Source organism: Colobus angolensis, unplaced genomic scaffold (assembly GCF_000951035.1).
Source record: "Colobus angolensis palliatus isolate OR3802 unplaced genomic scaffold, Cang.pa_1.0 Scaffold240, whole genome shotgun sequence".
In the NCBI taxonomy this organism is placed as follows: Eukaryota; Metazoa; Chordata; class Mammalia; order Primates; family Cercopithecidae; genus Colobus; species Colobus angolensis.
In genome coordinates, this window is record NW_012115600.1 from 825,682 (window position 1) to 839,685 (window position 14,004).

The 14,004-nt window shown below is 43.5% G+C and overlaps 1 protein-coding gene across 1 annotated transcript in view; it reads right to left on the minus strand.

Moving 5' to 3' along the window:
• The window catches only part of LUZP1 (leucine zipper protein 1), a 105,595-nt gene that overhangs the window by 2,211 nt on the left and 89,380 nt on the right, over positions 1 to 14,004 (minus strand). Inside the window, exon 4 of the mRNA XM_011945551.1 lies at positions 1,213 to 4,403. Coding sequence (XP_011800941.1) covers positions 1,213 to 4,284 — 3,072 coding nt within the window. The 5' untranslated portion in view covers positions 4,285 to 4,403. The remainder of the gene's footprint in view (positions 1 to 1,212; positions 4,404 to 14,004) is intronic.

Here is a 14,004-nt window from a genome sequence, read left to right on the forward strand (position 1 = left end):
GTTAGTTTTTGTATTTTTAGTAGAGACGGGGTTTCACCATGTTAGCCAGGATGGTCTCGATCTCCTGACCTCGTGATCCGCCCGTCTTTTTAATGTTCTCTTTGGTTCTCCCAAGCAAATGCAGATCAAAGAATAACATAGGCATGAGTGAGAAAGGTTAGCAGAGGAGAAAGAGCATTGGATTTAGAGACAGGAATCTTGGATTCAAGTCTTAGCTCTTCCAGTAATTCAGCTGGGTAACCTTGGGTAAGATATTTTGTGTTTCTGACCCTTAGCTTCTATATCTGAAAAATGGGGATAGTATCTGCCCCCAGGCAGATATTCAAGGGGACTGAATGACACAGTGGGTAGTGAAGTACTTTTTGTCCAGTGTTAAGTACCCTGTAAAGAGTCACAGGCTTTTCAAGTTAATAGTCATATGCTTTTTTTAAAAGAAGGGAGCACTGTGTCCAGGTCCAAAGAGTTTTTCATCATCACAGGTTTCTTACTGAAAAGACACTCCCAAGGGCTTCCCAGATGCTGTTCTGACACTCTGACCCTCACACTCACGTAAGACAGGTCGTTCTGGATTTATCAAAGCTGTAATGAGCCATACTGAACCAGCCCTGCCCTCAGACTGATGATATGAGGCAGACAGCTGTCTGGGGGGGGCAAAAGAAAGTGTCATTTGGAATTGGGTATAAGCTTATCTAAAATAGGCCCAGTGTAAGCCCCGGCTCTCCTCATCCCTGAGAGGCCAGCAGCCTGTGAAGATCTGCTAACTGAGGCAGCTGTGAACTTGCTGACCTGGCTCCCCATCGCTGTGCCCTACAGACAGGGCACCAGGCCCCCTACTGTCGCCCAGAGCTCCCCAGCCGCTGTAGCTGCTTCTTGTGCTTTTCATGCTGCTCTGAGGTCCTACAGGGAGCTCCTTTAGCTGCTCTGGCAAACCAAGGGAAGAGAAGACATATTTCCTTTTTGTGTCACCTTCATATGTGAGAGCAAAATGAAGACAACAAATTGGAAAAGGGATTTTGGAAAGTCATGCTGCCAAAAACCTTCTTTAGGAGAAAGGTCAAACCCACCTGATTTTTCAACAGTTCTTTAAGGAACCCAGTTCTACTCAGTTCTCAGGATCCCAGGTCACACAGGCCAGAGCAGAGGGGAAAAAGGAAAAGGCAAAGCAGGAAAAGGGAGAGAGAAACGAGAGAGGGGAGAGAGGCTAGGACTCACCGTGCCTGCTGAGTGGTTCCAGGCTGCGACGGTGATGGTGTCTCCTACCCGATTCCGATGGGTAAGCGCCTCTGACACAGTGAGGCTACTTTGGGTCCTTCTGGAGGAGGGCTCAGGGGCATCCCCTGAACTTGGTCCTACCCTTCGAGTGCCCTGCTCAAAAAGGTAGGCCCTGGGCTGTTCAAGTTCTGAGAAGTCTGTGGAAGACCTCTGGGTGTAGGCATTGGTATTGGCAGATTCCATGTTTTTACCTATTCGAGTTGGGGGGTCTTCTAAAGATTTCAAGTCTCGCCTACTCTTCCAGGCATTCCGCACAGTAACATGTCTGGCATCTGAGGAGCCCACTTCTGAAGGGGCACTATGGCTTTTCCACCTGATTGTCTCCGCTGGAGGTGCATGGCTATTCCTCTCCACAGGATCCGACGGCTTGATTATAATGCTGCTCCGAGAGACCACTGTTTCTGGCCTGTTCTTCAGGGGCCCATCTGCCATTCTCTCCGCTTCTGCAAGCTGCAGGGTGATGTCATGTTTGTGAATGGAGAGCTCAAAAGGGGAGCTGACATGATTGCTAAAGGATGTGAGCTCTGCCGGCCCCACCTGGATATTGCTGGTGGATGTGTGCCTCTCCCTCAGGGCCTCACCCAGAGCAGCTCTGGGGCTGCTGCTGTCAGAGGGATAGATAGTAATGCTACTTGTCACTTTGTTTGGCCCTGGTTTGGAGACAGGTTTCTGTTTCTCCAACATAGTCTCTGTTCCAGATCCTCCCATGATTTTTTTCACATCCTTATCAACAATAACAGGTTTGATGATGGCTCTAGACCGCAATGCCTCTCTGGGGCTAAAGGGCCTTTGGCTTTTTACCCCAGCACCACTGGTATCTGGGAGCTCCATGGCATTGGTGGAGGCTCTGACAGATTTCACAGATTCATTCTCTATTCCAGCATCTTTATCATTCTCAAACAGGGAGGTTCTAGGTACCCCTCGGGCTTTGGCCTTTTCTCTAGAGTTAGGCTGTGGTTTGGGCTCTGGCTCTGGAGTGATGGTTGTATTTACCAACTTGGCAGTAACAAGAGATGCTATGTCCAAGTCATCATCTGAGTCTGGCTTCTCTCTGCCACTGGATTTGATGACTCGACACCTCAAGGCTTCATGCTGACTGCTGTCTTCCATCACAACTGCTGCAGGTTGATCAACCCCTTCTCTATGTGAGACTGAAAATCCCTGAAGGATGTTCTCTTGGCTTCTAGAACTATAAGGATACTTTGATAAAACAGGAGCCTTGGAATTTGGGGAACTGGTATCGGCCTCAAGGCCACTGGCAGCCTTTTCGCCTTTAGAGAGCCCTTCTGAGGAGGATCTTCGAGATGAGGCCGGAGCTCCAATGGCCTTAGAACAGCCAGAGTTTGCAGCCTGAGCTACTTGACTTCCATTGCCAGGCACATGTCCCCTCTTGCCAAAGACAGACTCAGAGGAGGTGTCAGAAGCCTTGTCAGCTCTACCCAATGTGTCACTGGGAACAGATCCGTGGGCGGTGTCACTAAACGTTCGTGTTGTCTTCTCCACTTTTCCCTTCAGTCCGCTCTCGGTGCCCGGCTTGGGAGTCCCCTTCCACGCTTTACTGTGCTCCTGAGCAGCTGGGGGGTAGCGACTCAGCACTGAGGGCTGCTCCCTACACTTCTTCCCTTCGGTCTGGGAGGATCCGGGTGCAGATCGGTCTTCAGTTTTCTTTGTCTCCTGAGTCCCACTGTCTGTACTCGCCCCCATGTGAGAAGCTTTTGCTGCCCTCCTGTTGGCGAAACTGGGAGAACAGACCTGCCTGTTGCTCAGAGAACAGTTTTCATTGTTGAGAGCAAACTCCCTGTTCCGGAGTCGTTCCCGCTTATGCTGAGGAGATAGTTCCCGTGCTGTGTGCTTGGACACAGGAGCCTCACTTCCGTGGCCTCTAAACTTAGTCCTCTCATGTCTGCCTTTGCTGGACAGGAAAGCATCTTCCCCTTCTACCTCCCCATTTTCTAACTCTTTCTGTTTCTTGATTTGTAGCTTTATCTCCTCCAGTTGGCTGGCTAATAATTTGTTTTTATTTTGCTCACTTAGATAATTATCCTGAAGGTCGTTATTTTTGGCCTTCATTTTCTTAAGCTCTTCTTCCAACGATTCAAAGTGTTTGATTTGCGTCTTAAGTTTCTCAATCTCTTGGTTAAGGTCTTTGACTTTGTTGTCTTCCTGATTGCGGTTCTTTTCGTTTTCTGATTTGTTTCTTGTTTCATTCTCTGCCTGCTTTAGGTAGTCCAGAGCACCCTTCCTTCTTGACTCTTTGGACGGCAGTGTAGAAGAGATGCCATCCTCAATCCGAAGGTCATTTCTTTCCAGATTAGAAGCATTCCTTGTAAAATCTCGGTTCATTTTTTTGTTCTGCTCTAGTTTTTGAGTGAGTTCTTTTATCAATTTCTCATTTTCTTTCTCCTTTTCATTCAAGTATTTTCTCTCACTTACAAAGCTCAGAGTTAATGATTTCAGCTTTTCTAACTCTGACGCTAAACTCTGCTCAGTTTTATCCAAGCGGTCCTCAGAAGATTCTAGTTCTTTCACTTTGACTCTGAGCATTTCTAGCTCAGAGGAGATTTTCTTGGTCAGATTTCTCTCCTCGTTCAGGCTCAAACACAGCTGGGTACAGTCATTCTTACTCCTGCTGAAGGCCTCTTCTAGCTTCTCTAATTCAGCCATTCGTTTCTGAAGCCGCTCAATCTCAGATTTCAGCTCCCGGGTGAGGTTTTCTTCCTCTTCAAGTTTCTCCTTCATCAGACGACACAGATCCTCTGCTCTCTTAATTTCCTCGTCTTTGCCTTCAATTCTCAGCACCCGCTGGCGCAGCACTTCAATCTCCGCCAACATGCTGGAGTTGCTACCTTCTGCCTGAATCACCTTGTCCTGGAGATCCAGGAGCTCATCCTCTGCTTTCTGGAGGTTTTTTGTGGCTTCCTCCAACTCATCAAGGCGGCGGCTTAGACTCTGTAGCTTAAATCGCAAGTGGCGGCTGGAGGCTGTCTCCTTGTAGCTTGTAAATTCGGCCATGTCTACTGCCAGCCAATGTGGACTCCTAGAGGCATCCAACTCCACTCAAGGGGATGAGAAATGGTTACCTTTCTCTTGGCAACCACAATCTTCTTTGACAGCTGGAGACCATCATCAATCTATAGAAGCAAAGTAGAAAGCACGTCAGTCAGCAAATGGAAAACCTGCACGTTAGCTCCCAGTTACAGAGAAGAGCTCCTATCTGTTCCCAGTGCCTGGATCATAGTGGGGACTCAAACTCATTGAATGAATGAATGACAAACCTGCAAGAAAACACTGGTTCTTTATGGCCGATATTGAGTTGATACCTCGTTTCGCCCTAATAAAGAATGTCACCAGTAGCAGCATGGCAAAAAGACGTATAAGAAGCCTCAATTCTCATGGCAGGGTATAATAACATCATTACCACCTGCAACCTGCATAATCTCAGGAGAATCATTAACAATGTAAACTGAGCCTCAGTTTTACTTAGTGGTAAAATGCGCATAATGATGTCTACCACATTTCTCCCCAGTGTTGTTCTGAGACAATATGTGGAAGATCTTGGTAACAAAGCAATAAACAATCCTAAGATTATTTAAAAAAAAAAAAGATTATCTCTTATGAGCTATTGTGACTTAAAAGTGATACAAATTAACCCATCTGCCTTGCTATAAATGGTGAGCTTCACAATATACTAAAGCAATCTCTCCACACCCGTTTTCAACATCTCTTCCCCCAAAAGTGTATTGTAAGTGGAATTCAGGTGTGAGTTGGCCCGACCCAGCCAACAGGCAGCTTCTACAAAATGTATCCTTTGGCACTGTAAGACAAATGTCCCAGATGTTAAGGTTGATATGAAGACTGGTTTCTTTGAAAGCCATTTCACTAGGGATATATACCAAACATATAATAATACTCCAAGGAAAGAGAGAAAGGAGAAGGTTTACTTTTTTTATGTAATTTTCTCATTTTTAAAACAGGAGAGTGGATAAATAAAGGTATTTTACACAGCCTTCATGAACAGTAAGTCCTACGAAATTAAAAGGCAGACAACAGACTTCCATTTCCACCACTACGGCAAACCAGATAAACTGGAAAACCTCTAATACTATAAAACAGCTAAAAATACTGAATAAAATGTAACAATCACTTAAAATGTATAGTTGATCACACAGAAAGCAAGTGACATTCCAGCTAAAACCAGAAGAAAAGAAGACTAAATGAAAAAGAATAGTAAGTTTAAATTACCACTGAGCTGTCCTTATTAGTGTCTTGCTGATCTCCAGAACCAAGGAGTTTGGGCCCAATAGAGGTGGTAAGTTGAAAATGAGACTTCAGTCCCCAGTCTAAAGCAAGGACTATTGGAGAACTACAGCTTCAGGATAACTAGTGAAAAAAGTCACCTCCCTGATAGAGGGAGACAGGACCTGGGCTCCATTACGGGTTAAAGGAGGATTATCCCTAGAGAATTTATAATCTTAGACCTGCTCTCACTTGAATTCAGAGTTCAAATTTATACCACCTGAGTGGTCCAGAACCTATCTGTTCTGAGAAACTAGAATAAAATGGCTATCAGCCTAGTAATATCCCTGGGAAACCTAGCTGAGCAAACAAAAGTACTCTGAAGGGAGCTACTCTCTACAGAGGTCACATAGGATTCCCACAGATTAAAGTCCAGCTGAACCCAAGCTTATAACTAAAAATTACAAAACACATAAAGATCCATCTCTTTTACTATAACTGGGCAGAGCAAGTTTATACCAAAAAGAACCAAAGTTACTAAGATTATTGGCTAGAAACCATACAGTAAGTACATTCCCATGTTTAAAGTCATAAAAGAAGGAATGAAAAAACAGGAGAAAGGAACAAGGTGCTATCAACGAAGATCAGAAGATCTGAAAATTAACCACATACAACAGCTACAAATAGAAAAGAGAAATGGCATATTAGAGGCAAAGGAAGATATGAAAAAATAGTGGTCGAGAGATATGATATTACAAAAAGCAGCACAGAGTTAAAAAGATGGAAAAGGTAAAAGAGAGGTTAACAGACAGGGGAATATATATATATTAAAAAGGTCCAAAACAAGGAATTTTAACAGGCAGCCCAAAAGGATAGAATACAGAATGGGGAACAGGTAATATTTGAAGAGCTAGCAGGTAAGAATTTTCAAGAGTTGATTAAAGATATGGAACCTCACATTCAGGAAGCAATGTCCCAACAGAAGAAAACTAAATCTGCACCTAGACACATCATAAGGATACGGAAGAACATACCACAAACAGAAAATCTTTAAAAAGCGAAAAGAAAAAAAAGACCATTGTCTCAGTCCATTTGTACTGCTGTAACAAAATACCTGAGGTAGTAATTTATAAGAACAGAAATTGGTCAGGTGCAGTGGCTCACGCCTGTAATCCCAGCACTTTAGGAGGCCAAGGCAGGAGGATCACTTGAGGTCAGGAGTTTGAGACCAGCCTGACCAACATGATGAAACCCTGTCTCTACTAAAAATACAAAAATTAGCCGGGTATGGAGGCGCACACCTATAATCCCAGCTACTCGGGAGGCTGAGGCAGGGTAATTGCTTGAACCCGCTGGATGGAGGTTGCAGTGAGCTGAGATCGTGCCACTGCACTCCAGCCTGGTCGACAGGGCAAGACTCCATCTCCAAAAAGAATAGAAATTTATTTCCTCACAGTTCTGGAGCCTGGGAATGTAAGACCAAGGCACCAGCAGGTTTAGTGTCTGCTGAGGGTTCAGTCTCTGCTTCCAAGATGACATCTAGAATGCTGTTTCCTCACAGGGTAGAAGGAATGGAACGAAAAGGGTTGAACTCGCTCCCTCAGGCCCTTTTTTAAAGATGCTGACCCCTAATATTACCTCCTTTAAGGTCCTACCTCTTAAAGTTGTTGCACTAGGGGTTAAGTTTCAACACGAATTTTGGAGGAAGCAAAAACATCCCAAACACAAAAACAATCTATAATAACAACTGAATCACTTCTCAGCAGAAACTTTTAAGTAGGTGGCAAGTAGAATGGACTACAGGGGATATGGGTGGGAGCAGGAAGACCAAATAGGAGGCTATTGTAGTAATCCAACCAAAACACAGTTATGGCCTAGACCAGGATGGTGACAATACATGCGTTCCAAGAGCACATGACCAAGACAGTTGAGAAATGGTCAGAATTCTGGCTGTACAAAGGTACAACCAAAGGATCTGCTCTTAGACTACATGTAAGCATGAAGCAAATAAAGGAATTAAGAAGCCGGGTGCAATGACTCATATGTATAATCCCAGCACTTTGAGAAGCTGAGGTGGAGTTCAAGACCAGCCTGGGCACAACACAGTAAGATCCCATCTCTATAAAAAGCTAAAATGAAATAAAATTAGAAAGTGCAGTGGCATACACCTGTAGTCCCAGCTATTTGGTAGATTGAGGCAAGAAGACTGCTTGAGCCCAGTTTAAGGTTTCAGTGAGCTATGACTGTGCCACTGTACTCCAGCCAGGGTGACAGAGCAAGACCCTATCTCTAAATAAATAAGCAGATAGGTAGGTAGGTAGGCAGGTAGGCAGATAGATAGGAATTAAGGTAGACTCTAAGGTGACTGGGCTGAATTTGTAGAGGGACAGCATTATCAATTCAAATGGAGATGACCGCAGATGGAGCAGTCTGAGAAGGAAGATGAGGAGTTTCATTTGGGACATGTGTATGAGATGTGTATTAGATGTGTAAGGGTCTACTTGAAATTCCTGTTAACGATTTAAAGTGAAACCAGTCAACAAAGTTCTATCTTTTTCTCCAGTCTTGTTCAGCTGGCTGAACAGACGAAAGAATAGAGAAACCAGAGCTGGACAGAACCAGGTCGAAGCACTGCATACCAAAGCAAGAGAAGGACAGGAGAGCAGAGGATGTGTGTGAGGGACTTTAAATTCACTCAGTATAGAAGGAGGTGACGAATAGTGAAAATATAATAGAAACTAATGAATTGAAGGGGACTTGAAGGCTTGTTGGAGTAAGGGTACCAGGTACCAGAGGAAATTAAGCCTGAAATATAGAAGACAGAAATCAGAGAGAGACTTCAAGGAATTGAAATCATGGAGGGACTGTAGTTATTGATAATGTCAAAAACGAAGGTATAATCACAGGAATCCTGTGGGGGAGTAGAGAGAAGTAGAAAACAAGATCACTGGAAGAGAGAAATAATTGAGAGGTAAAGGTGTTACAAGGATCACCAGCATGTAAGCATCACAAATTAACAGGAATAACGCTGGAAAGAGCGACGTTAAGACACAATCTGAAGGTGTTGAGAAGGTAGGGGCAATGACTCAGGGCGTCGATAGATGACAGCAACAATAGGGTATTAGGTGATGTTGTCCAGTAAGATTGCATTTAAAACTCACAGAAAAGAGTGAAGAAACACAGTCTGAGACATAAGAGAAAAACAGCCACCACTGTAGAGAGAAGAAATGACTCCAACAGTGATCCTATGAGAAAGCTCAGGGCAAAAGAAAAACAACTGAAATTGGGCCTGGAGGAGACGCCAAACGCCAATTCTCTCCAAGCCTGATTCTTCTCATGGCTGCACTATAAGCCTAGAGCCACCAGATGACATATACTAGGATGGCGAGATAACAATACAACAAAAAAAGGAGAGAAAGAAAAGAAAAGCAGGGCAAAAGAAAAACAACTGAAATTGGGCCTGGAGGAGACGCCAAATGCCAATTCTCTCCAAGCCTGATTCTTCTAATGGCTGCACTGTAAGCCTAGAGCCACCAGATGGACCTCAAGCTCAGCGCCTCAAAAAACCAATGCTTGAAGCTGTTGAAAAGACCAAGCCTCTCCCTTCCATTCAGGTCTTGCCCACCCAATTACAGCTCCCTGTCCATCACCCGGCTTCTCTGGGTACATCTTTCTCTGTCCTCTCATCTTTGCCTCTTTTGGTCCCCCTTCTCCTTTCCCCAGCCTACCTGCTTTCTCATTCTCAAAACCATAGAGGGAAAAAACCTATGTTTATGTTTTTAGAAAGAAACCTTTTCCCTTTTAAAAACTCTTGCCTTTGGCCTTCTGCCCAGTGGTACAATTAAAACCTTATCAATTTATACACAGTGTTGGTTTGGGGGGACTTAACTAAGTTTAGACCACATACCAATTTTAAATGAGTATATGATACAAAGGATCTGTGTTCCCATCACAGTCACTGGAAGACAAATGATACATGATGCATCTATAAAGTGCTTTAAAACAGCATATCGTCATAAATACGCTTAAACCATTAAACTGTGTATTTTAAAGAGATAAACTTCATGATACATAAAGCATATCTCAATAAAGCTGTTAAAGAAAACCCAGCTTATCCTCAAACTGTAGCATTCTCTCAGCACATCTTATTTATACTAGCTTATACTATAGTTTCACAATCTCTTTTTCAAAAGAAGGAAAAGTTAAACTTTAGTATAGCCCCATCTATAAATTATCATAATTCTGAATTAGGAGAGTCTGGGAATTATACCACTGTTTTATTTATTTGGCGTTTAGTGCCAATTTTGTATGTTCTATTCAAGACTCTGGATGATATCAACCAACCAGTACAGGCAATGAAAAAGCTAAACCCAGTAAATATGCAGCAAATACTTACTGGAAACACACAGAGAAAGCAGGTATTACCCACCACTACTTAAAACCCTCTAAAGGTCCTGGCTACTGTTAGGATAAAGTCCAAATTCCCCATGATGGCACCCAAAGCCCTTCATGATCTGGCCCCGCCAGCCTCTTCATCTACATCCTCACCCTCCCTCTTCCCTCTGCGCCCTCGCTAATTTGATTCCTTCTCATTTCTTCAGATCCCACCTTAGACAAGGCATCCTTCTGGAAAATTCTGGAGTGCCTTCTTCAAATCCCAGGCCAGAATCAGGGCCTCTCTTTTTCGCTTTCACAGTCTGTTGGTATGGTTCCCACCACAGAACCTATCACACTCTACTGAAGCTTTATTTACTCAATTATTCTCTCCAATTTGTTCACCACTATATTCTCAGTACCCAGCAGGGAGCCTAGAACACAGTGAATGCTGAAAATTCGATGAATTTGACTGATGAGTGAGCCTCCTAATTTTCAAATAGCTTGTCGGTCCCTTGGCAATGACCATTAACAGAAAACAGTAAGAATGTCCAGGATCTAATCATGGATTACGAAGGAGAAAACAGATGGCAAGAGTGAACAGACAGCACAGAATCTCAGGCCCTGTCGTAATGCTCTGAAGGATCTCATCCCTAGCCCTGTGCCACTTGCACAATGTCTCAACCACAGTACTCTCCCCTTGACCTGCTGGGAAGTCCTTTCTTGCAGGTCTATGCCACGCAAACAGGACACAGATATCAAAAAACCACAACACTCACAGGATGTCCAGCTCCAGTTATTGGACCAAGTGTTGGAGAAGTAGTAGAAAACATTTCTGCATCTTCCTCCACTCCTCAGAATGAGATTTCAGAGCCAGAAGGTAGCTAAAGATCATTTAGTCAACTGGTTTTCAAACTAGACTCAGCAAATCCCCTTGGGGTCATTTAGGGGAAAGAGAGCAGGGGAGATATTTTGAGCAGGCTGAACTCCAGGCTCCTTTCCACTTACTCAACCAAAGCAACTGATTTTAGCTTCTTACCATACTGGGCTTCCCCTATATGACTTTATTAAATAAAGAGTTCTACATAGCTTTTATTTAAAATAAAATCACTTACTTCATCCAATCCCCTTAATTTAGAAACAAGGAAACGGACTCAGAAGTAAATTCTGTGCTTTCTCCAGCAGTTTAGCAAAGTCAAGGACTTCAGTCTCCTGACTATATTCGGGATTCTTCCCATTATGCAAAATCACCTCCTTATAAACTCTTAACCATTTTTACAAAATGAGGAGTTCTGAGCACTACTCTATAAACTAACAACGACAAAAGAGTATAAAGGAACAAATAAGCACAACCACAAATAGGGCACTACTATACTACAGGCAATACTAAGTACCTTATATACATGATTTCTGCAGGAATCCCAGATCTACCATTTACTTTACATGTTCTTACATTACTCCATGGAGGTTTCCCCTCAATGTCTACACAGAGACAACATGGTAATCCCTGGGCATGTAAAATGCTTAGCAGAACACCTTGCACATAAGTCACAACAAACAGTAGCTAGTATTCTTCTATTCAGCTTTCACAATAACCTTATGGGGCAGGGACTCTCAAATTTTCCCAAAGTACACGGCCAGCAAGGACAGTAAGAGCAAATCTAGGTCCAATTCCACAGTTTATATTCTTTTAAGAATACTATACTGTTTAGCCAAGTCACTGATTTTCTCTATGTTTTAGTTCCTCTGAAGAAATAAAAGAATATCAACTCAATACCTTATAGCAACACTATGCAATAAAGTTAGCAAAAACACTTTGAAAAGTCCTATGCAGGCCGGGCGCGGTGGCTCAAACCTATAATCCCAGCACTTTGGGAGGCCGAGACGGGCGGATCACAAGGTCGGGAGATCGAGACCATCCTGGCTAACAGGGTGAAACCCCGTCTCTACTAAAAAATACAAAAAACTAGCCAGGCGAGGTGGCGGGCGCCTGTAGTCCCAGCTACTCGGGAGGCTGAGGCAGGAGAATGGCGTAAACCCGGGAGGCGGAGCTTGCAGTGAGCTGAGATCCGGCCACTGCACTCCAGCCTGGGAGACAGAGCGAGACTGCCTCTCAAAAAAAAAAAAAAAGAAAAGAAAAGAAAAGTCCTATGCATACCTAAAGTAAGTTTCATCAGGGAGAATCCTCCTAAAAATAGTGATTCACTAAGATCATCCCTTCTCCCCAGAGTAAACAAGGAACCAGACTGAAAATGGGGTTAAGAGGTTACTTATCTCTGACCTTTTGGCCCTAAGCATAGCCAGAGTAAGAAATGCTTTGCTACCTCCCAGATCATCCAAAAGCAAAGCAGACGCCTCTCTTCCTACTGTCTCCCTTACTCTCTCTTAAGTATGTTTATCCAGGCAAAATTCATTTATTTCGCAGACACTTATAGAACACCTGTGATGCACCCAACATTTTGCCAAGATAAGCAGAAAACCTTACCTTTGCCTGAAGTCTTCCCTGACCATCTTACATAAGATAGCACCCACCCTTTTGCGTCCTGTCTTCTATCCTGCTTTTTTTTTTCCTTAGCATATTGTACTATCATACATATACTTCGGAAGCTCAGAAGAAGTAATTAAATGTGCCTAAGGGAGGGGTCTGAGAAGGAAATTGTTTATATTACTTGGAAAATCATAGGAAGGTTTTTACAAAGGGAAGGACAGTCTCACTTTTTCATGCCAACTTCCCCTACATTAGTACCTGGCTCAGTTCTAATTCACGCTAGCAAGACACAGTGCCAACTGTCTCTCATTCAGGGCTCTTTCTATCAAAGTTCCTGAACCCAGTTCCAAGTGGCCCCATCCAGCATTTTGGAGGGTGGCTCTTCTTCCTGTCCTGGCAGATCAGGAAGGTCTGAAATAGAACATAATCAGGCCTGCCCTGCCCCTTCTCCTAACACAGCTGCCATGATTCACTTCCTGTTCCCAATAGTCATTTAAAGAGGGGTCGGCAAACTTTTTTTTTAAAGTTTGATAGTATACATGTAAGTATGCAAACTTAGTTTGAGAGTAAATATTTTAGGCTTTATAGGATCTAAGGTTTCTATTCCAGCTACTGAACCCTGACAATGTAGTGATGAAGCAACCACATACATACTGTACAGAAGTGGATGAACATAACTATGTTTCAATTAAACTTGATTTACAAAAACAGGCAGTGGGCAGGGCATGGCAGCTCACGCCTGTAATCCCAGCACTTTGGGAGGATATGGGGGGAGGACTGCTTGAGGCCAGAAGTTCAAGGCCAGTCTTAGCAATACTGCAAGACCCTGTCTCTATTTAAATAAGTTATTAAAAATTTAAAAAGCAAAAAGACAGTGGGCCTGTCTGCCAGAATTTGCCAATCTCTGATCTAAAGGATAATGGGAGCAATTTTTTTTTATTTTTTTTGTTTTTGAGACAGGGTCTACCATGCTGTAATGCAGTGGAACAACCACAGCTCACTGCAGCTTCCACCTCCTAGCCTCAAGCAATCCTCCCACCTCAGCCTCCCAAGCAGCTGGGACTACCGGCACGCGCCACCATGCCTGGTTAATTTTTCTCTTTTTTTTTCTTTTTTTTTTTTTGTAGAGAGGGGGTCTCTGTGCTGACCAGGCTGGTCCCAAACTCCTGGACTCAAGCCATCCTCCCACTTTGCCTTTCAAGCCTTCTAAAGTACTGGGATTATAGACGCGAGCCACTGGCCCTGGCCAAGAGCTATTCTCAAGCAGCTTCCGCCTGACCACTTGTAGTTACCTGTTTTAAAATCTTAGGCTGTCTAAGTCTCACCATCAAATTCTTGCACATTTCTATTTAATTACAGGGCTTACATTATTTTTCCCAGAATCACAAATTCATGTAATTTGGATATGCAAACTCAGAGTTAGGAACCCAGCTAGCATATAGAGATTCTTCATGTTGGAAAGGATTTAGTGATCATCAAGTCCAACCTCCCACTCAATGCAGACGTTATCTAGCAAGTAGTCACTCAGCTTCCGTTCAGACATTTCTAATGACAGGAATGACAGTCACTTCCTCCCAAGACAACTCACTCCATCTTTGGACATCTCTAAGGTAAGATATCCTACTTATTTTTCT